The sequence below is a fragment of the Stenella coeruleoalba genome, assembly GCF_951394435.1.
Source record: "Stenella coeruleoalba genome assembly, chromosome: 2".
Lineage (NCBI taxonomy): Eukaryota > Metazoa > Chordata > Mammalia > Artiodactyla > Delphinidae > Stenella > Stenella coeruleoalba.
In genome coordinates this window covers 152,384,048-152,408,721 of record NC_137147.1, presented here as the reverse complement: position 1 = coordinate 152,408,721, position 24,674 = coordinate 152,384,048, and the positions used below count along the sequence as shown (strand labels likewise).

Here is a 24,674-nt window from a genome sequence, read left to right as displayed (position 1 = left end):
ACCACTGGACCACCAGGAAAGTCCCTCTGCTGGGGCTTTTATCCAATACAATTTATCTGTGCCCTCCTTTATTGCAACTAGGTACTCTACCTCCCCCAATTTTAGAGACTTTGTCATTCTTAGAGAATAAAAATGTGGCCACTATTATTACTTGTTTTAAATTTCTATACACTTGCCATTTAAACACCATTATTTATATTTTTCATTCTCTTCTTCCTGTCATTGTCATTTTCCACCCAAAGCCAACCTTTCCTAGGTGTCTATCAGCAAGCTGCCCTCCCCAACCCAGTCAGCCCTTAAGTACTACATCAGCAATAGTACATGTCCCTTTGGATATCTGGGTGCTACAGCAAGTTCAGAACATTTTTTATTGTGCCGTAGGATTTTTAAAATATGGCTGCTTTCCCAGGGGCTTCTTCTTATCTACTGGGTTTATGATGCCATGTAATATTTTCACTATAGTTTGGTTACGAGAGAAAGTAAACATTCTCTGGTATATGAGAAAGCTTCATATTGCTTGCTGAATCTCAAAGTATCCAGTCTTTTGCTTTTGAGGAAATAATCAAGATGGAAGGTTTTTATTGATAGACTCCTAGACTGTTCCTTTCTTATATTTTAAAATTTGCTATTTGGTTTAACGCACAAATGCTCATTCCTATGAAAAGTGAAGAGGAAAGCGACAGAAATGAGAGGAATGCTACTACATTTTCTGAGGCTCTGACAGAGACCACACCCTCACTTCATAGTTAAATTAGCTATTGATCTATTGTTCCTTTACTTAAACATATCATTTTGCTTCTTTAGTTTCAGAAGACCTATGTAGAAGATATTTCTGTGTGGGTGTTGAGTGGATGAACAGAGTCCATCATCAGCTCCCTCTAAAACTCATAGAGCCCGTATTCCTGGGGCTCATGTCTCAAAAAGCAAATGAAATATGACTTCTGTACAACAGGCATATTAAATGCCACTCTTGACAAGCTGTCACATTAAGTCATTACATGGGCAACTAACATAAATGCTGGAGCAAATACTTTCCACTTCCCAGTTCGTGAGTCCCAGGCACCCTCAATGTGAAGCATGAAATATTTGCCTTTACATGAAGAAAAAAGGCTGGGCCATGTGGAAAATGGTAGCCCTTCTACTTGAATTAAAGGAGATGTGTGGTAAAACGCTCAGTCATCTCTTCCAAGGAAGGAAAGGGCTATAAAGTCTGATGCAAGATGACAGTGGGTCAGCCAGCACCACCTCCACTGACACACTGTTGGCAGTGAGCAAAGTATTGCCAGGCGCCCCGTCCATCACCAATTCCTAGTCACCACAAGGAGCTACTGGGACTGATTGGGAATCTCCGTCCAATCAGCCCTTAAGTACTACAGCTTTGAAATATTCCCATCTGGTTTGATAACACCAGACAGGATAACAGTCTAGTATCCATATACCACAACAATAATCCGCCTGGCACTGCACTGCTCAGCTTTGTGCTTGCTTTCTCAGGGGTAGTTTCCTAGGTTTAGAGCCAAGAGTAGCACAGTCACAGTAAATCCATTCACTATTTCCACAAATATTAATTGACTGTCTTCTGTGTTTCAGGCAGTGTTTCAGATTTTGGAAATAAGGCAGAGAACAACTCATTTAAAAATCCCTGCTGTCATGATGCTTATAGTGAGAGAGGAGCTGAGATACTATGTTCTGTACCCACTGTTGCTATAGTTCATAATGGAAGCTTTTAGTAGGCAGGGGTATTTAGACTAAGACAGGCTTAGATGATGGTTATGAGAAACTCAGGTAGAGTGAGGAATCCAAATCACCAAGGCTAAAAGAGATTCTAGAACACTGTTTGTTCTATCTGGGTTGGTGTCCATGTTTAGGAGGCTGGCCTAAGGGCAGGCTTATAGGGAGTGTCAGTTCTCATAAAGGGTTGATTTGTCTAGGAGGATAGAGGTCCTTCTTCCAATAACAGGATTCAGGCCAAAGAAAAGGGACTGGCAAGAACTAGGTGTGGGGATAAACAGGATATCAGAGCTGGGTCCTATTCCTAGCATGACCTAGAAAGAAACATGGAAGGAGGAAGCAGGTCAGAACACCTGTCTGGGGCCTGGGGTTCAATCTGGAAGTTGCAGGCTCAGTTCACCCAGGGATTCCGGACTCCCGCTCAGGAACAGGAATCCTTTCATACCACGTGAACAAGTATTGAAGTGATGTGGCCTGAATTTGAATCTCAGCTCCACCTCCTATTGCCTTTGAGAACTCATTTCTTATCAATATGCTTTGTCTCCCTGAGACTTGTTTATCTCATCGTTAAAGTAATGTAATAATACTTATCTCACAATGAGGGAGAATTAAAGAAATGTCTTGCCAGGCACAGCAGTGGCAGGGCAGTGGAACAGGGTCTTAGGATGAAGTATCCAGAGTACCTGCTAAGCCCAGTGCCTCCCTGTCACCTTTGCAACTGAGGGGCAGATTGCAGGGAGTACTGACAGGGGAATCATCAGCAATGACACCAAATATACAGGTTATCTCTTGTTTACAAGTAGTATTGCTATTGGGGCTGCTTCTTTCCTTCTTCAAGAGAAGGAAATCATGGTCCTTGGCTTGAGAAGCATGTTGGTCCAAGTCCACCATTTACTAGCTGAGGGAACTTACGCAAGTTACTGAAATTTTCTTGACATCAGTTTTCTCATATGTTTGCTAATTATGTAAGATTTTTGCACCTGTATTCATTAGTAAAATGGCCTATGGTTTACCATGTCTTTGAACAATTGTGGCATCAAGAATAAACGAATTTTATAAAATAAGTAGGGAAGCTTTCCTTTTCCACTTCTCTAGGGTGATATGCATAAAGTAAGTGTTGCTAACCTTGAAAGACTGGCAAAACTTGCCTTTAAAACCGTCTTGCACATTTTTTTGTTTTTGATTTTTTAGGGTGGTTTTATGACTACTAAATCAATTTATGTAGTATAACAATTCTATCCATGTTATTTAAACATTTGTTCTTGAGTCAATTTTAATCATTTATATTTTTTCCAGAAAGTTATCCTTTTTTCTAAATTTGCAAACTTAATACCATCAAATTGTTCATATAATTGTATCATTTATAAAAGCTTGTGCTGTTTTCATCTTATTATTTATTTGTATTTTTTTTCCTCTCTTTTATAGAGTCAGTACTGCAAGAGATTCTCTGGCATTTGTTTTGTTGACTCCATATTTTGTTTCTTTGTTTCATATTTCATTTATTTCTGCTCTTACTCATCTTCTACTTTTTATATTTTCCCTGAAGCTATTTTCCTAACTTACTAAGTTGAATATGTAGTTTGTTAATTTTTATTGTTGCTATTAACTAGTGCATACACACAAAATAATATCTACAACATAAATGAAGGGAGTAAATAACAGTACAAACACCTTATATCCATCATTCACCTTTAAAAAGAGAATATTTCCATCCCTTGTGTATTCCTTCTTCATTTTCTTCCTCCTTCTAAACTTCAAAGATTTCGTGTCTATCATTTTGTTGCTTCTGTTTATATTTTTACCACACTTGTATAACCTAATTTTCTTTTTGTCTTTTCTATCAAATGCATTTTAAGCTATTCATTTTCCTCTCAGCACACTTTAGCTGCATCATACAAGTTTTGATATATAGTGCTTTTATTGTTGTTGAGATAGAATTATTTCATAAATTGTCCAGTGATTAATATTTTGACTCATCAGTTATTTAGAAAGTGTATTCATTAATCTTCCAAACATAAGGGCTTTATTTTTGTTACTGTATCGTGTTCAGAGGACGTGGACTGTATTTTCAGTCTTTAGTATTTAATTGAAAATTGCTTTGTGGCTTAGTACATGATCAGCACTAGATATCCCATATGAGCTTTTTCTGTTCAGTACATAAATTTTGGGACTTCTATATCCCTGATAAATTGTTTCTTTCAACTTTTGGTAGCAATCCTGTTAATTTCTTACATGTTTTTTCCTTAAACATATTCTATGTGATATTAATACAGCTCACTGAAGTAATTAGGTTAATATCTTCCTTGATAGAACCTTTTCTGGCCCTTTCTTTAAATCTTAATGTGTTTTATGCATATCTCATAAAAACAGATAGCTTAGTTTTAAAATTCAATCTCAGAATTTGTCTTTTTATGGTTGGATTCAGTTTACATTTATTATAATAAATTTGAGCTTAGTTCTCTTATTTTTTTATTTTTTTGTGGTATGCGGGCCTCTCCCTGTTGTGGCCTCTCCCGTTGCGGAGCACAGGCTCCGGATGCGCAGGCTCAGCGGCCATGGCTCACGGGCCCAGCGGCTCCGCGGCATGTGGGATCTTCCCAGACCGGGGCACGAACCTGTGTCCCCTGCACCGGCAGGCGGACTCTCAACCACTGCGCCACCAGGGAAGCCCAGTTCTCTTATTTTTAAATGTTTAATTAAAATACTTTTCAAATTTTAAAGTTGATCAGTAATTCTGTCCTGAAAAAATACATAAAGATCTGAAAATGCTTAGTCTCTGATTACTACCCTCAATGCCCACATTAGGTAGAAGTCAAGTCTAAATGTCCTATCTGAAAATGGTCTGAAAACCCAAAGATCCAAGCCCATGGAGTTTAACTGGATCCCAAACATACTTCTTAGTTTTCCACAGAATCTGCTTTTTTAAATCTGTCATTAAGTCCCATTTATTTATTTATGTATTTAGGTGCCTGGGGAATCTTTCTTTGCAGCCCTTCTACAAAGTAAAATGTTTTTTTCCCAACACTTACCTAGTGGGCTATATCAGCTTCATTTGCCAGGTTTCCAGATCAGTTTTCCAATAAACAAAATGAATATAGTAATATTTCTAGAGGATTTGGAGGGGCATCAAATGAGATAACAAATAGACAGCACTTCAGCCATTTTGGATGCATAAATATTAGTTATTATTTTTATGATTGTCTACTTTCACTACACAGCTTTACATAGCTATACGATTGACTTTCTTGGTTTTACAAGAGAACAATAGAATGGGTTCCCTTTAAGAGGGAGGGTCACCCCTTTCCCTCTCTTCCTTTTATAATATCCTAACCCGTCTTCCTGTTCTTTCATGGCCTCTGTCAGAAGATTTATAAGAACTCAGTCTCTGCGCCGACTGGTAAGAATTAGACTTTCCAGATTAAAATGCCTAAAGTTTCTCCCAGTGGAGAAATTCAAATTATTTTGGCCGCTTATATTTAATAAGTTACTCATCTCATACCACCTTCTTTATTTGTATATATATATTTTTTCATTGAAAGTTTGAATTGGAGAAAAAGTGATACTTATATAGTACACGACAAATTTACCCTAATTTGTTATCAGATCAAGTTCCATGTCATGTATTGGCATGGAACCATATTGTACTTCAGACTGTATATACTATATTGTCCTCTCCTTAAATTATTGAACCATCTATTTTATCACTGTTCTACCCTCTTTATTTGGACTCAGTCCATAAGTTACTTAGGTCACTGGTAATTAGTACCTCTTATAAAACAATATAAGTAAAAACAAATTACTTACAGTCTTCCATGTATAGGCACATAACTTTTAGTCTCTGTTAGCACTTTCTGTGACAAAAAATTTTACCCAAGTAATTTTAGCTTCTACAGTCAGTCTTATGTAATGATTAGTCTAATGAGTAAATCAGTCATGAAATTATGTCTGTTTTTATACTCAGGAACTTATTCTACCATTGTTCTGTCCTCATGCTTATGACCCGTTTCAAAGGTCACATTGTACCTAATCTTTGCTCTGCAAATCTTTCTGATGCTTTTGTCCAGAAATAGCAAAATGATACTTAGAGGACAGTAAGTAGATTTCTAAAATCATGCATCAACTATGTGAAATATGCTTGAAAAAAAGAAGCATACTTTTTTTTCCTGGAATTATCTAAATGTGATTGTTTTCAAGTATAGGAAAGAGATGGTTTACGTAGTTCTATGAGGGAAGCCCACAGGATGCAGAGAAAAATAGAACTTCATTAGTTAAGTTGCTGGTTAACATAGGAGAGGGAAAAGGAGAAAAGGTATGTGGAAAATGGCGACAGTCAAGCTTTGTTCCTGTTATAAGTGTTAACAGTTTGTAGATTGGAATTTTGGTTGTCCAAAGACACTGGTAATTGTTCCCTGAAGGAGGCTTGATTGCTTTATTTCTCGGACTCATTTTAATTTCCCCATGTAGTTATCAATAGAAAAGGCAATTCATTCCCTGTCCTAATTGTTCAAAAAGTGATATATTAGGGCAACTCACTTTAAATTCCAGTTTCTCAGAGCAGGAGTTTTTAACAAAATCTATGTCTAAAATATGAGCATCCTCCTCTTTGGAGTCCAAAGGTTGTACTTGGCTACTAAGTCTTACCTGAGTGAAAGCAGAGTAATCATTTCTACAGATTAAAGCAGTGCTGAAGCAATAAAAATTGCCTTACTTTCTGGAATCACACTAGTAATATAAAAATAATATTTATTCTTTACTTCATTGCAAAAGCTTGATATCGTGGCTATAAATAGAAAAATTACTGGAAGAACATGCATCAAACCGTACCTAACTTTGAAAACTTAAATTATTTTTTATTTTAATGCTTGTTTGGGTTTATAAATTACTCTTTCAGTGAGCATACATTTTATTATTATCAGAACATACATAACATTTTAGCAAATAATATATGTTTGTTGTAGAAGATTTGAAAAGTTTAGAAACACTTAAAATAGATTAGCAGGAAGTCTCCCAAATTGCTGAATCCATTCTGTCCTTCAGTCCTAATTCCAGTAATTGAGCTCTGCTTGTTCTTCAGACCACCTTCTCCATATGTCTAGTTCCTTGTTTACCTAGGCCAGAGACCCTCTCTTGATAACATAACCAGTTCCCAGTTCCCATCCTTTCACATCAGCTCGGATCCTATTAGCTACACCCTATTATCTTTCTACCTACTCTAAGTACATGTGTGTATGTATGAAAGTATGTGTGTATATATATTTTCTCTTCCCTTTAATCCAACTCTTAAAGGTCAGTTACAGGCTTCCATTTCCCATCGCCCATGGCTAATTTGACTGTTTCCCCTTGTTCTCTTCTGCTTTGTTTTTATTCAGTGCCCAATATCCTATCTTTTGCCTTATTCCACAAAAACTCCACACTATGTCCTTATAATCTTGTTTGATCTGGTCTTACTTTGCTGCAAAAAATACACTCTTTCCCCCAGTATGCAGTATTCCCCTGAGACATGAGTCCCTTCTTATCAGATGTATTTTTCATGCTTTCCTTAGCCATTCATTTCCTCAGTTCTAAAGTGACCATCATTCCATCTTAGGCTTTGTTGGAATAAGAAATGTTTTCATAAGCCATTTATTTTATTTTATTTTATTTATTTTTTAAACATCTTTATTGGAGTATAATTGTTTTACAATAGTGTGTAAGTTTCTGCTTTATAACAAACTGAATCAGCTATACATATACATATACCTGCATATCTCCTCCCTCTTGCGTCTCCCTCCCACCCTCCCTATCCCACCCCTCTAGGTGGTCACAAAGCACGGAGCTGATCTCCCTGTGCTATGTGGCTGCTTCCCACTAGCTATCTGTTTTACATTTGGTAGTATATATAAGTCCATTCCACTCTCTCACTTCGTCCCAGCTTACCCTTCCCCCTCCCCATGTCCTCAGGTCCATTCTCTACATCTGCGTCTTTATTCCTGTCCTGCTCCTAGGTTCTTCAGAATCATTTTTTTTTTTAGATTCCATACATATGTATTAGCATACAGTATTTGTTTTTCTCTTTCTGACTTACTTCACTCTGTATGACAGACTCGAGTTCCATACACCTCACTACAAATAACTCAATTTTGTTTCCTTTTATGGCTGAGTAATATTCCATTGTATATATGTGCCACATCTTCTTTATCCATTCATCTGTCGATGGACACTTAGGTTGCTTCCATGTCCTGGCTAATGTAAATAAACCTGCAATGAACATTGTGGTACATGAATCTTTTTGAATTACAGTTTTCTCAGGGTATATGCCCCATACTGGGATTGCTGGGTCATATGGTAGTCCTATTTTTAGTTCTTTAAGGAACCTCCATACTGTTCCCCATAGTGGCTGTATCAATTTACATTCCCACCAACAGTGCAAAAAGTTTCCCTTTTCTCCACAGCCTCTCCAGTATTTATTGTTTGTAGATTTTTTGATGATGGCCATTCTGACAGGTGTGAGGTGATACCTCATTGTGGTTTTGATTTGCATTTCTCTAATGATCATTGATGCTGAACATCCTTTCATGTGTTTGTTGGCAATCTGTATATCTTCCTTGGAGAAATGTCTATTTAGGTCTTCTGCGCATTTTTGGATTGGGTTGTTTGTTTTTTGATATTGAGCTGCATGAGCTGCTTGCATATTTTGGAGATCAATCCTTTTTCAGTTGCTTCATTTGCAAATATTTTCTTCCATGCTCAGGGTTGTCTTTTCATCTTGTTTATGGTTTCCTTTGCTGTGGAAAAGCTTTGAAGTTTCATTAGGTCCCATTTGTTTATTTTTATTTTTATTTCCATTACTCTAAGAGGTGGGTCAAAAGCGATCTTGCTGTGATTTATGTCAGAGTATTCTGCCTCTGTTTTCCTCTAAGAGTTTAAAAGTGTCTGGCCTTATATTTAGGTCTTTAATCCATTTTGAGTTGATTTTTGTGTATGGTGTTAGGGAGTGTTCTAATTTCATTCTTTTACATGCAGCTGTCCAGTTTTCCCAGCACCACTTATTGAGGAGGCTGTCTTTTGTACATTGTATATTCTTGCCTCCTTTACCAAAAATAAGGTGACCAAATGTGTGTGGGTTTATCTCTGGGCTTTCTATCCTATTGCATTGATCTATATTTCTGTTTCTGTGCCAGTACCATATTATCTTGATTACTGTAGCTTTGTAGTATAGTCCGAAGTCTGGGAGCCTGATTCCTCCAGCTCCATTTTCCTTTGTCAAGATTGCTTTGGCTGTTTGGGGCCTTTTGTGTTTCCATACAAATTGTGAAATTTTTGTTCTAATTCTGTGAAAAATGCCATTGGTAGTTTGATAAGGATTGCATTGACTCTGTAGATTGCTTTGGGTAGTGTAGTCATTTTCACAGTCTTGTTTCTTCCAATCCAAGAACACGGTATATCTCTTCATCTGTTTGTGTCATCTTTAATTTCTTTCATCAGTGTCTTATAGTTTTCTGCATACAGGTCTTTTGTCTCCTTAGGTAGGTTTATTCCTAGGTATTTTATTCTTTTTGTTGCAATTGTAAATGGGAGTGTTTCCTTGATTTCTCTTTAGCCATTTATTTTAGAGTACTTTTCAAGCTTTGGTAAACATGTGCCCATATCCCCAAAACTCAAGAGTGAAAAAACTCATAATTATTTTTTTGAGACTGGGGATATGTACCCTGTAGTGAATTACCTAGTGTTTTTCTCCAGCTTCTACAGCTTTCACATGTTATGGTTTATTCTAATGCCCCATTCAATTGATTTTCAATGTGCTGTCTAGTAAATTTTTCATGTTTTTTCTTTTTGAAATTAGCTTCACTTGCTCTTTTCATGAAATGGACCATCCCTCTTTAACCAAACCAAACATTTCAATGAAACCTTCTCAGCTGTCTTTCACTTGCTTTCCTTCAGCCTATTTATTGTTTTTGTTTTTGTTTTTGTTTTGTGGTACGTGGGCCTCTCACTGTTGTGGCCTCTCCCGTTGCGGAGCACAGGCTCCGGACGTGCAGGCTCAGCGGCCATGGCTCATGGGCCCAGCCGCTCCGCGGCATGTGGGATCTTCCCGGACCGGGACACGAACCTGTGTCCCCTGCACCGGCAGGCGGACTCTCAACCACTGCACCACCAGGGAAGCCCTCCTTCAGCCTATTTAATTTTTTAGCAAGTGGTCCTTATATTTATTACTCCTACTATAGCCTAAGGATTTAGAGCACTGACTATATGTCACTTGAATTCAATAAAATGAAAATGGATATAGGGAATTACAGTGTGTTCATCATCAAATTTAAATTATACAGATAAATTCATGTTCAAAATCAACCCTTTGCCCAGCTTTGCTTTCAAAATTAATATGTATTTCTCACTTGCGTTCAGTAGCAGACTGTTCTGTTCCCACCCAGTGTTCCAATGAGTTAGAATTGTTGTTTTCCCCTACTAAGACAACAAATTATGCAATCGCAAATATACCTAAAGTCCATTCTTATTTTTTTGGCTCAACCGAAAATTTTGTATTACACTCAGACACACACCACATATACACATTACACGGTCATCCAGCCCCTCAGCTCAGCTAGAACATGAAACTGTCAATGGAGAGCTGATTGTAAATCTGTTATGCCGAGAATCATTCAAGTCACTTTGATGATATTGAATATCGCTCTGCTAGGCAGTAAATGGGAAGCAAAGATGCATAATACATACTTCTAATTCTAAAAGAACTCTTAACAGTTCTTTTCAAGACAAGGCATCTTCATTAGGGAATGAAGCCAAGAGATTTATTGGCTTAGACTGTCTTTATTGAAAAGTGATGGATCCACTTGTTTTGTCGATACAAACCCTAACACAGTGGTCTTCTACTTGAGAACTTCCCATATTTTGAACATACTGTTGCTCTGTAGACTCAGTTGAAATATAAAGAGCTTTGACCAGCCCCTCATGGAGTAGCAAGGCTGCATCTTGCTGTTCAAAAGCTAGAAAATTTTTTTAGTAATGCTTAACTCCCTGGTAGGGAACCTCCTTCCACCATTAACAAACATATTCTGGGAAAATACATAATGAGGGGAATGTATTAATAAAGGGAAATACACTGTTGCCGTACTATGGGTTTGAAAAATAATGACAAGTTAGCCATTTCAACACTGTGGGAAGACATTCTGAAATGAGATTTAAGGATGATTAATGCAAAATACAAGTGCTTCCTTTTTAGCATTGCTTATCAGCTGGACTCCTACAGGATTTATGTAAATAACCATTCATTATGCATCAGGTAGTTGTGGGAAGTTATTTGTATTTGTAACTTCAGAGAGTGCTAGTCTTTCTACCAGGACGTCACCTGCATAGTGGGATATGACAATCAAATGGACAGACACATCCAAACAAGTCTCCACTATCAACACTAGTACTTAGTATTTTCTTTTTTCTTTTTTCTTTTTTTTTTTTTTGCGGTACGCGGGCCTCTCACTGTTGTGGCCTCTCCTGTTGTGGAGCACAGGCTCTGGACGCGCAGGCTCAGCGGCCATGGCTCACGGGCCCAGCCGCTCCGCGGCATGTGGGATCTTCCCAGACCGGGGCACAAACCCGTGTCCCCTGCATCGGCAGGTGGACTCTCAACCACTGCGCCACCAGGGAAAGCCCATACTTAGTATTTTCTTAGTGTTTGAAGTCTATGGACTATATTTGTTACCATCTCACTGTTTGATCTTCAACATAATATGGTAGATAGGTAGTACAGGAAAGTGAGGATTAGAGAGTTTATGTCTCTTCCTAGATCACAAGACTCTTAAGTAACAGACATTCATTAATTTCACACACAAAAAATGTGTTGTAACTTTACTATGCCCAAGGACAATGATAGGCACTGTTTAGGCACTAGAGAAATAGGGAAGAGAGCTCCTGCCTTTTGAAGCCCATTTCATATGTCACATGATGGGGCCTGTGCTCGTGAACTCAGGCCTCCTGGCTCCTCGTTCAGTGCTCACTCTACCAACAGCTTCCATGTGCTATTAAATATTATCTCCCTTTAAAATATAAAGCGCCATGGGAGAGTGCCACATTTAACCTTTATCTACTACTAGGGCTTTCTTATCAATTCGTTGATGAGCTCCTTCCTAAGGAATAGGTGATGAAAGCAGTTCTCTGTGGAAAGATCTATAGAAGAAGTGTACTTTGGGACTGGGGAGGGGTGTAGTGTTAGAGAGGGTATAGAATCAGGGAGATGAGGCCTGGGTAGAATATAAAAGAGGGGAGGGAGTGTTTCTAGAGGCTTAAAATCAGCATTGAGAATATTTTCCATTACTTCATAATTTTACCAAGAACCAGAAGAACCAATTTAGACCAAGGATAGTAATATAATTCCTTTTTTTTTTGAATTGATGTTTCCTGAACATCTATCTCAAGCCAGAGACTAGGTTAGGCTCTGAGGATTGATCCAGCAGTGAGCAGTGTGCTCATCATCCTTGCCCTCATGGAGTTCACAGGATAGAGAGACATAGTCATTATCAAGCAACAAGAGCTCTGTGCTGCCATGAAAGAAGCTTACACAGCAGGGAGCCCAGTCCAATATGAAGATTGGGGAGTTCTTTGTGTTCAAAGCACTGAATTGGGCCCTAGAACACTGAGCAAAGAATAAGTGTGCAGAGTTATTCTGATGACTGCCCTCACTTAAATCAATAATCAAGGGGTCCCCACAAAATAGCGTTTTCAGGGAAAAGTTGTAAAATGGTTTGTTTTATGATGAAATTCTCCAGATCCACTGATGTGGCTCGTGTTGGTTACTTGTCTCATCTTCACAGAAAATACATGTCTTCAAGAAGACTTTGCAGGCACTGATCTACCCCATGTCCTCCACCACCCCACACAACTTTGAGGTCTGGACAGCTACGACACCTACCTACTGTTACGAGTGTGAAGGGCTCCTGTGGGGCATTGCCCGGCAAGGCATGAAGTGTTCAGAGTGCGGAGTGAAGTGCCACGAAAAGTGTCAGGACCTCCTGAACGCGGACTGTTTGCAGAGTGAGTATTCGGTTAGGTGAAGAGGCAGGTGTGCAGAGCTGGTCTCACCCTATGCATTTTCAGCTCCTGCTAATTCTCAACAAATCCTACTCACCCCCGGCCTATTCATTCACACAAAGATATACATACTGCCCGCCAAGTCATGTAAATGATTGTGTCTTCCTACACTGTTGACCTTGGCACTTTCAGATTCCTCAGAATAACTACCTGGAGTTCAGTGGCACTCGGACCAAGTAGAAAACTTCACAGTGACTTCCAATCTTTGTTCTCACTTTTATCTCATAATAGCCCCACGTGGTCAGTGGGAACATGTAAAGTCACATTCCTCAAACAGGGGTTAAGACACACCCCTGCGATGACAGCAACTGGAATTCTTTTCCAAACCTACTTGACACCTGCCTTCTGCAGGCAAGAGCCGTGCTCTTTTGCTGTCCCTGTGCAGCCCTTAGAATTGGGAGGTCTTGTATTTGATGTCAAAGACAAATCTAACTTACCAGATAGGTGACCCTGGGCAAGGTTTTCTAACTTTTCAGGGCTTCATTTTCTTCCACCAAATAAATAGGAATAATAAAATGTACCTCAGTGGGTTATTTTGAAAATTAAATGAAATAGTTGCTGCTAAGAGTCTGGCACATAGTAGATGCTCAATGAATATTAATCGCCTCTCCATTCTTTTACATTTCTGAATAGGTACATGTCACTTTGACTTTCATGACAGGTTATCTTAAATTTTCCATTTCCAAAAGAAAATCCTTTATACTGGTACTTTAGATTAGGTCCTGAAATGCCAAAACATCATACTCTAAAATACATATTATTGGCTTTTCACTGCTGGATTTGTCTGCTGACCTTATATATAACTAAAAAAGCACTGCTGAATAAATCTATTTAAACATGGATTTTCATTTTCAAATGATTTTTTTTTACATCTAAATATTGTCCCCTTTGTTCGTTCTTTATAGGAATGCAGTCATTGTAAGGTACATAGGTTGCCTGAAATTGAGGGAGGACAGAGGAAAATGTCAAAATAAAGATTAAATCAGAAATGCTGGCACAGCTGGCTCTTGCAGTAACAGTCACACATATTGTACACTTTCCTCTACCTGATCAGTATTCTCCCTACACAGTCAGGTCAGCCTAAGACTGTTAATGGTAATGAATGTGTTTTCTGAAACAAAATAGTGCCCCTTCTTTGAAAAATAAAAGGCATATTTAGGAATGAGTGCTTACAAGAAGGCGGATTGACTCAGTATTACTCAGCCAATTTACTTGCAAAATCTCATAATACAATTAAAATTCAGTCTACCTGTTTAAAAACTGAATTGTGAACAGGCATCTTAAGAAACAGTCACATTAGGGCAGTGACATTTTGAGAAAACAGATAGGAAAAATATTGCCATCTAGAATCACGTGGCTTGAGTCCCTTAAAGAAAAAAAAAAATGATGCAGATAATACCTAAGAAATGAGTTCATTCTTCTTTAAGTCTTTCAGAGAAGAGAGATGCCACCCATTCATTAAACTTTAGAAACACTTTCATAGTCTATTTCCATTTCTTGGCATTATTTGGTGTTGGTTAAATACACTAGGCGAGCTTTGTGCTGAAGTTATTCATTAAAATGCCCATGTAAATTGGAAGAATCAAAAACAGTGCAGACAAAATGAGGGTAGACATGTATGCCCCAGGAAAAGGATATTTTCCTGATCACCCCTCCTTATTTTTCCCTAAAACCCGTGTTCTCACCTTGAACGGAAAGAGGTGTTGCTAATAAATGAATTCAACTTCACTGCTTGCCACAATAACTATCAATAAAATTTAAAGTTGTCCCTACAAAATCAGTGACATTTCCTTAAGAAATTTCTCTTTTCATTGCTTTAAGCAAGAAATTCGCAATGTGACACATTGTGTGAAATACTTCCATGTGCGCCAAAATTGAAAGAAAAGAAGAGAATAAAAAATTAAGAGAAATCAGAGTTGGAAAATACAGCTAATACTGCAACTTGTAAGCACAAGGAAGTTCTTTGATTTCCTTCTCCAAATGGTCATTCAATTTCTCTTTGAGCATCTACAGAGAAAATTTAACACCTTGGCAGGAGGCTTAATTTATATTAGAAAATTCTAGCTTATAAAATAAAATTTGAACCAACTCTTGCCTTATAGCAAATTCTTTTTATTAAGCCAAATCTTACCTTTGGAGAAAATATTTAATAAATTGACTTCTATCATATATGATAGTTTTTCAAATACTTGAAGATAATAGTCTTCTTTAGGTTTCTAGAACCCTCATTATTTTGCTAATTTTCTGAAGAAATTGCAGTCTGTCGACATGCATACACACATACACTCAGAATAAAACAAAAGGAAAAATAAGTCTACATTTGGGTCTGACTAATGACCTGTACAAAATAAAGGGTATTTAAAGTTACTTCAAATTAATTTGAGTTTGGTATTTCAGTCCCATCAAGTCTTGGGTCTGTGACTTACACACTTGCAGTCAAGGGAAATTAGACCAGGTGATAATATCCCACTCAATGTTCTAGCACCTCCATGCAGGTGCAGAGATGCATGGAAATAGGTTCCGCAAACAGCCTCATCTCAGCTCCTGTCTAGTTGATTCTACCTGGTGGTTTCTACACTTCACTGCCTTCCTGGCCTGAGGCTAACAGCCATGTGAAGTGGAAGATAGGAGCAAAGGATAGCAGAGGAAAACATAGCAATGTTTGAGAGAAGAGCACTGATCTGTCATACCCCTCCCTGTTCCAGGCCAGTAGCAGTGGGTAGAGTTCACCTATTTTTCTTGAATTAACTCATTCCTGTCCTGTTATTTGAAAATCCATTTACTCTTTTTTGGAAATGGCATTTGGTGATGGAAGAATTGAAACGCAGGTGATGGAAGAATTGAAACGCAGCTAATGGAGGAGCAGTTTCCGACCCTGAATGATATTCACGTAACCCATAAGGACCTTGCCAAAACAGTTATGGTGGCAGTTTTAAACTAGGAAAAAGTGAAAAAAAAGTGTATGTTGGCTGGGTTGATGTCGTATGCAGAGTGAGACATATGTAAAAAGAGAGATCACATATAAAATATTTTCCTTGATTATCTTTTTACAGTAGAAAAGAGATAACTTCAAAATCAGAAAAATATGCAAATAACCATGGAGGCTAACCCAACTGGCTAGCACTTTCTTACACATCTCCAAAGAAGAAATCCCAGAGTCCCACTGAAAAAATATTCTGCCTAGTTTTACTTCCTAACTGGAAATTTCAAGTATCTGCATAAAGAGAGAAAGTATTTCATCAAGAGTTCAGGAAAGCAGCATCTTGTGAGATGTGCTGTTTTGTTCTGTGTTTCCCACTGACATTATGTTAAGCTTACGTGCGCTAATTATTAGCCATTGTGAATTCGTAACATTCACAAAATCTGGCTAGTGCACTCCTGGCTGCAAACTAGATACTGATTTTTTTTCATATTTGTGCTACCACATTTGCAACCACACTATCTTTTAAGACGGTCAGTTATTTGTATATGTTGAACAGCTATGGATGGGAGCATTATTCTGGGTTTTCAGATCTAGAAAGAAAGTAATCAGTGTTGTCCCTGGACTCAGACATGTTTTCTAAAACTTAACTCAGGTGACTAGATGTAATATGTTCGAAACTTTTGACATTCTACTCTGTCAACAGCAATTATACAAAGTATGTTTATGTTATGAATATACTTAGGAAGCTTAGAAATAGGATTTTGCGTGTCTACTGCTATAGGGTGGAGACCAGTCTTTGTTTCCCCATAATTTAGCACACATTTAAGCACAGCTAGCTGCATAATAAGTGTTGGGGGAGCAACAAATGAGGGCATGCGAACACAATTAGAAATAGCATGAAATGGTTTAAAGATCATCTTTCCATAGAACCGTAGATCATTAAGGGAGCCTTTGAGATCAGTAGATTGGAGAACCCGATCTACTGATTTTACTTAGTTCAGACAGTTCAGCATCTTGTCAAAAAGAATCAAATGGTAACATAGGTAGGGTTACAACTAAGGTCTCTGAACTCCCAGCCTAGTGATCTCTCCTAATTTATAAAGAAATATGCAAAGTGGACCCTAGGGGGAAAAATGGAAAGTTGTTAAATTTTATCTCCAGTGCTTTCCCCCCTCCCTGTCTTAGACATTCTGTGCTGCCCAGACCTTGACTTCCCCGCGCTCCCGATCATGACTCCTCAAGGCCTCCCTCTATGACCAACCCACCAAGCTCGGGGTATACCCTCAGTCCACCATCTCCAGTCACAACTCACTCACTACACTGACTTTTCAATACTAAAGAGGAAATGATTTGATAAGTTAATTTGGATAAAAGTGGAATCAATAGTTAAGTTAGCTTAGTACAATGGTCAGTTCCTTAACCCAAAGGAATAACCTTATAATGTAGCATTTTCAAGTTTTGGGATAGGGGACTCGGGGCACAAAAAGGGTGAGTATGCCTTACATAATGTCACAGACATATTCTATGTAACCTAAGCGAAGGCTACCTGTCTATCTATATACATTTTTTTCATACTCCTGAACTATTTGAGAAAGATCTGGCTTCTAATCCTGTCACTAGTAGAGTTTTTGAAAACCTCTCTGAGCACCATTTTCCATATATGTGAAATTAATAATACCTGTCAATGCCCTCCAGCTAAAGACCACCAGGAACACACCTGTGGTTTTAAAAGTTCAGTTTATTCCCCATCACTTCATGGAGAATGCACACCAGGGTGAACCACAGGGCATCTCAGTAAGAGGGCATTAAAAAAGCAGAGGATTTCTCTTGATCAGGTTTGCCTTGAAGTGAGGACAATTCTGTGATTGTGTACATTAAAAAAAAAAATCTACGAGGAAAGCAGAGTGAGGCTAGCAGCTGTACTTAGTAAAGAAGCAGTAGTCACTCATATTAGGAGAGGGATGTTTGGTATTTTGTGGTGACACAGTGACCTGGTTTTCATCTGTGCTTAGAAAAAATTAGAGTGGCCTTGTTTGTCTTGCTTTAAGAGGGACCATGTGTGAGGATGGTGTCCTATGAGAGTCCTTATACCCAGCTGGAAAGCATTACTGCCTAGTGGTGAGCACCAGGCCAGCTTCCAGCCACAGTGTGAACCAGATGTGTCAGCCGAATTCACAGGTGTCAGAGGCTATTTTAAAAAAAGAGAAAAAGAAAGAAATCCTAAGTTTAATTTTTTCTTTGTTATCTTTTTTTTCTTTCTTTCTTTCTTTTTTTTTGAAAAGGATATGAAGAAATCTATGTAACTAACACTGGTGAGACCAAAAAGATCTTTCTTCTTCCAATCTCTCCCTTCCTTCTTTTTTCTTTGCATAGTAAAAATGTTTTTGAAGTTGCCCCCCCACCTTTTTTACAATTAATTTGTTCCCTTAGAGCTTATAGATAGTTCTGGACTCTGAAATGACTGGGAAACGTTGGGGAAGTGAGTATATAGATAACACTCATGAGATGGAGTTTTGACAAAGAATTGTGCGAGTGTATTCCTGATTTTGTGGGGGGCGTTTGGCAGGCACGTTTCTAAACTTTTCCTAAAAGTTTGCAGTTACTAAAAATGGGATGATCGAATCTGGTGGGGTTGATATAGTGGAAGCAGAGGAGAGGAAAGGTTGCTTTTCTTTGTTTGGGGCTGTAGGCTTACTGACAGTGAAGTCACTTTATAGAAGGTGGCAGTTCCTCCAAAGGAGGCTCCCTGCCCACATTCCCCACTTACAGGGGTGGGAGATGATGCTCTGCTCGATCTGTGCTCCTCCGGTTACCCGCCTGTTAATCATCAGTCGTTTGTTGTTTGTGAGAAATCGTGTGGAGTGTGCTGCTTTGATCTTACAAGAAAAAGGAGGCGGCTGTCTTGAAGACGGGGGAGTCTGGGGCTGTTCCTTGAAAGATTGAAGGTATGTTAAAAGAGGAGGGTTAAGATTATCTTGGTTGTAAAGCAACTAAAGGGAAAGGGTAGCAAGCACCAACTACATGCCCACCTACATGATTTCATGGGAAAGAAAAGCAGAAGTGTCAAAAGCAGGTCCACCTACATGGTTTTACTGGTAAAAAAAAAAAAAAGAAAAGCAATAAAGTTTCTCATACTAGACACTCTTAGGGAGACACGTGCCTCAATATCAGACCCTGAGTGTGCTTTCCAGGTTTATTAACCACCTGCTACCTCTGGGTTCACCAGCCTCAAACACAGGTAGGATGTTAATAATAAATTATTATTATCATTATTGTTATTATTATCTTCTGCAGTCTCTTTGAACTCTGTTGTCTTTTATCTTCAAGCACTTCATTGACTCCCATCTAGTAAATAGCTATAAAGCATTTAGCCTGTGGCAGGCACTGAGCATGGCACTGTCCAGGGACAAGTTTTCAAGGAGTTGCTTCACAGGGCAAGTAATTATGAAGCTCAGAACCCTAAAATTCCTTGCTAATGTGAAATTCATTAACAAATGCTTATAACTTCACCTCTTGGACATTCTGAGATCCCTACACTTATTCAATTATTATTATTGAAACTATATGCATTATCTCATTTAATCCTTACAATGACCCTGTAAAGGAAGACACTACTATTATTTCCTTGTGTTTCTCAGATCAAGAAACTAAGGCTTACAGAGGAATTAACGAGCACAAGTTCAAATTGTTAGTAAGTGGCAAATCAGGATTCACACACAAGGCTGTGGTGTTCTATATCCAGAGCACCATGAGCACTATGCTCTCTTGCCTTATTTAAAAGTGATTGTCTTGGGCTTCCCTGGTGGCGCAGTGGTTGAGAGTCCGCCTGCCACCTGCCGATGCAGGGGACGCGGGTTCGTGCCCCGGTCCGAGAAGATCCCACATGCCTCAGAGCGGCTGGGCCCATGAGCCATGACCGCTGAGCCTGCGTGTCCGGAGCCTGTGCTCCGCAACGGGAGAGGCCACAACAGTGAGAGGCCCGCGTATCGCAAAAAATAAAAAAAGTGATCGTCTTGATTGATTTTTTTGCATTTATAATTGGATTTATGCCCTTGCTTTATGTTATTAAATTCATGAAGTATATATGCCAACCAAATTCTGCTTTATAATGGTGGGCACCCATTTGTTTTCTGAAAATCCCAAATCTGAAGCCAAGGACCAGGTGTATTTTGTCTCTTCATAAAATATATTCCACAGCATGTTTACCATTTTAGATAGAATTCATTCTTGTTTCTTCCAGGATTTTGGCCTTGTGGTCACAGTGTGCAAGAAGTTTATAGCACATTAAATTAAACCCAGAGCCAATTAAATACTCAAATATATTGGCTTTTTTAGATTCCCCCAATAAACATTTTATCTTCTCTATTTATTGAGTGTATCCTATTTTCCAAGCGATGTGTTAGATACTTGGAATACACCTTTACTTGTGTTTGGCCTTGAAGAGTAGTGTGTGTGTGTGTGTGTGTGTGTGTGTGTGTGTGTGTGTGTGTGTGTGTGTATTCAGATAGTTGTGTCAGTGTTGGTAGATAAATATTGAAGAATTCTGAGGCAGTTCCTTGAAATCAGCCATGCTAGGAGTATTTACACCACAGAAATCTGTTAATGCTATAAATCAAGTTTGGCTTTTGTTGTTCAGCTTTTTTCCATGGGGGAGGGGAGAAAAAGTGACCACTGAATTTAGAAAGCCTGCATTTCTGTTAAGGAAGAGATAAAATCATATGCTGAGAATGGAGAGTAATGGCGGTGGTAGGTGACTTGAAAAGAGTAGAAATGTTTTACAACAGCTGTTCAGAAAAATAGGAAAGAGAAGAGACTGAGACCACGGTGGAATCATACATTTGTTACATGCATATAGATAATTATTTGGAAGGAAAACTGAAATTGTAAGTTGCCATGTAAAAGTGGTGAAACTGTGACTTTTATATGCAATTTAGATGCTTTGGGTAATGAATAAAAATTAAAGAAAATGAAGGTTTCTAGTTAATTGGCTGTTCCATTAAATTAGGTGGAAGGGAGCTATGTGGGATAAGTCTGCCTCTGTCTAAGGTTGAAATCTCTTGCAGTTTTGTTGTGCATAATTGTATTAATCTGTAAATTAAGTGTTTTTATTTATTTTTAATTTTTTTTTTATTTTTGGTTGCTTCGGGTCTTTGTCAACGTACACAGGCTTCCTCTAGTTGCAGCAAGCGGGGGGGGGGGGGCTACTCTTCATTGTGGTGCGCGGGCTTCTCATTGCAGTGGCTTCTCAGGTTGCGGAGCACGGGCTCTAGGCACGCGGGCTTCAGTAGTTTTGGCTCGCGGGCTCTAGGCACGCAGGCTTCAGTAGTTGTGGCGCACGGGCTTAGTTGCTCTGCAGCATGTGGGATCTTCCCGACCAGGGCTCGAACCTGTGACACCTGCATTGGCAGGCGGATTCTTAACCACTGCGCCACGAGGGAAGTCCCTAAGTGATTTTAAAAGTAACAAAGATGCATTCCATTTGGATAATGTATTACTCTTTTCTCTTTTTTTTTTTTTTATGATTCAGAGCCTGATTTTTTTTTTTAACATCTTTAGTGGAGTATAATTGCTTTACAATGGTGTGTTAGTTTCTGCTTTATAACAAAGTGAATCAGCTATATGTACACATATATCCCCATATCCCCTCCCTCTTGAGCCTCCCTCCCACCCTCCCTATCCCATCCCTCTAGGGGGTCACAAAGCACCTAGCTGATCTCCCTGTGCTATGCAGCTGCTTTCTACTAGCTATTTTACATTTGGTAGTGTATATATGTCAATGCTACTCTCTCACTTCCTCCCAGCTTACCCTCTCCTACCCCTGTGTCCTCAAGTCCATTCTCTTTGTCTGCATTCTAGCAGCTTCATTGAAATACAGTAATATGTCACCAGAGATCAACAGTAAAGGAGATCAAAAGAGATATTACACAGTGAAAGCACTTGGTAAAGTATGTATTACTCTAGCAAGTGCTTTCACTGTGTAATATCTCTTGATCTCCTTTATTGTTGATCTCTGGTTGACGTACTACCATTAGAGAAATAAGATGAGATATATAGGTTCAATAAATAACAGGGCAATGAAAAGTCATTGTAGATGAGTTACAAAAAATATAAATTTGTCTTGTATCCCTGAACTAAATAGATCTACTTTGAATCACTTTCTTCAGATCAAAAATATAAAAGTAGAACTTAAAAAAAGCTATATATCTTTTCTAGAAATAACAGTTAAAATGCTCAAACATAAGTCTCTATTAACTTGCTCTCCTAGACTGGCGATTTCACAATTTATGGGTCTGTATCTTGTCTGTACATATTGAGTAGATATTCTACTCCAACATCAAAAGCATTGGTGAATGATTTCAAAGCTAATTGTCAAGCTTTCTAGTTAATTCCTTAAAAGAATTCAAGCGGCAGTTTTTAAGTAGAGATTTGGTTTCTTATGAAGAAAAATCTCTTGACATTCCAGCCTTGAATTTGGTACTTATTACTAGAATGAACATTTATCATGTGGATGGCAGTCAGCTGGCTCTTCCTGAATTTAGAAAAAGAATCCAAAATACATTTAACTCTTGGGAACTTTAACACACTTTTCTAGAGCTTTGAGGGCATAATAGCCACAACAGTAATAGTTGTTTAGAAATCTGGGGGAAGTCAACATTTTTGAGCATTCTTAGAATGACCTTTACAAACCAAACTTTTGAGGCACTTTGAATCTTGTAAGGTGACTTTTTCAAGGCACTGCTGTTCTTTCTTTTTAATGAATATTCCAATACTTTGAAGTAAAATAGCCTTTTGGGGAGTTGTAACTATGTAGTGTAGCCTAAGCTAATTTTACCATGTAAGAATTAATGTTCTGTGGAGCTAAACCATTACTGACAAATTACAAAAATGCTTAATTGCTTAAAGGTGCACAGTTCACCAGTGTGTGGGTGTTTGAGGGCGTGCTTTAACAGATGACTAGGACACTTAGAATGTCCTTTCAAATTATATCTTAAATGGAATACATTAATTTTTAGTATTGTTTTTAAATGTGGTATAAATTCTCAGAGGTTAAAAAAAAAGGTAAAGACAGGGAAACTGCTCTTTCTGCCAATAGATTTTTCATCTCTTTTAGTGTACTCTAATTATACCTTGATTACTATGAATGTATTTTTTCTACTTTAGAAAATAAATGTTTTATTTTCAAATAAATGAAGATGTTCACTAAAATACTGCTGTTAAATTTTAGATGAATTTATTGCAAGGAGAGTTCAGAGTTGATTTTTTGTATTTTGTCTTAGCTTCTGTACTTAAATTGGGCATAACACTCACAGAAGTAGACTCAAAGAACATTACTGAGGCTATCCTTTGTGATAGGAATTGTACAGATAAATTATCACATTCAGTCTCTAAACTCTGTTAGTATGCTTATTTCAGAAATACAATATTTCAAAAAATATAATACAAGTTGGCCAGTATTTACAGTAATGGAGATAAAAATTGGAATGATTACCACCTATAGACACAATTTTCTTCTTCTTTTCATTATATATCAGTTGCTTCTGTACCAAAAAGTGTTTGGTTTCAGCAGCGACAGTTCCTATAGACCCTGATACATGGGCTTTTGCTTTCCTGCTTCAAACTCAGTAAGGAAACATGAGAGCTGGAATCAGGGTCCACTATTTGCCTGTGGAATACTGAGCAACCCAGAGGCCACATAAGACTATCCGGTTGGTAGTTGGAGAAGGTGAGGGACCCAAGAATTGGCTTTTGGAAATCCTTCATTGCCAGGATTTGTGTTATAAACAAAACTGCCCAGAAAGTTGAGACCGATCTTGGAAAAACAATGTCTTAGAAAACAAAACAGAGTTTTGAGTGTAAAGTGAAAATTCAGCCTGTTTAAAACTATGGCCATATCACAGAATGAGAGTTCAAGTCTGTGGTCCATGAGGTAGAGGTAGTCCAGCCCAGTGGTTTCCACATCCTTTTTAAATAGCCGAATTACTTTCATTCCAAGTAAAATTTTACCCTATATTTCAATATAACAAATAGTGGTGGTATTTATTTTGCAGGGAAAAATTTAAGCTTCTCATTATGATAAATTTCATCAATTAAAAATAATTAGGTACTTTAGATGAACACAAGTATTTGAAATATTGATTTTCAAGTGATATTTGCCGTATGCATCCAGTCTGTTTCTCAATTTTGTTTTGGTTACTCAGTGAGTAAATATGTGTGGTATATAACAGATTCGATTGTGTGCGCTCCTTTCGGTTTTGAAATTTGTTTTTAAAAATTCAAACCAAATATTTGCACAACTGTGATTCAGTTCAGTAATACAACTGAAAAAACTGGGATCGTGGAGGTCCATTTCCTTGCCGGTAACACAAGGACTAGTCTCAGCATAGAGCTTGTTCCCCTGATATTTTTTGAAAAAGCCACCCTGACTTCTCACAATGAAAGCATTCATTCATTCTCATGTTCTTCCTTTTTTTTCCTCCCTCTCTTCGTCCCTCAAAACGTAACTTCATGTGTATTTACATCACCGTTGATTTTTCTATTATAGGAGCGGCAGAAAAGAGTTCTAAGCATGGTGCGGAAGACAAGACTCAGACCATTATTACAGCCATGAAAGAAAGAATGAAGATCAGGGAGACAAACAGGCCAGAGGTGTTTGAAGTAATTCAGGAAATGTTTCAGATTTCTAAAGAAGATTTTGTGCAGTACACAAAGGCGGCCAAACAGAGTGTACTGGACGGGACATCTAAGTGGTCAGCAAAAATAACCATTACAGGTAAAAATAAGTCTTTTTTAAAATTTTCATTCCATATTGAGATTTTTATATGTTTTAGAAATCACTGCTACTAATAGTTATAGGTAAGATAAGTAGAATTTTTCAATCTTGTCAATGTTGAAGTCTAATTGGTACTTCAAATTTCTGAAATGTGTACTAGATAATTGAAATCAT

At 38.1% G+C, this 24,674-nt stretch overlaps 1 protein-coding gene across 1 annotated transcript in view; it reads left to right on the top strand.

Moving 5' to 3' along the window:
- The window catches only part of UNC13C (unc-13 homolog C), a 739,526-nt gene that overhangs the window by 362,606 nt on the left and 352,246 nt on the right, over positions 1–24,674 (top strand). The window contains exons 11-12 of the mRNA XM_079913745.1: positions 12,531–12,750; positions 24,273–24,500. Coding sequence (XP_079769871.1) covers positions 12,531–12,750; positions 24,273–24,500 — 448 coding nt within the window. The remainder of the gene's footprint in view (positions 1–12,530; positions 12,751–24,272; positions 24,501–24,674) is intronic.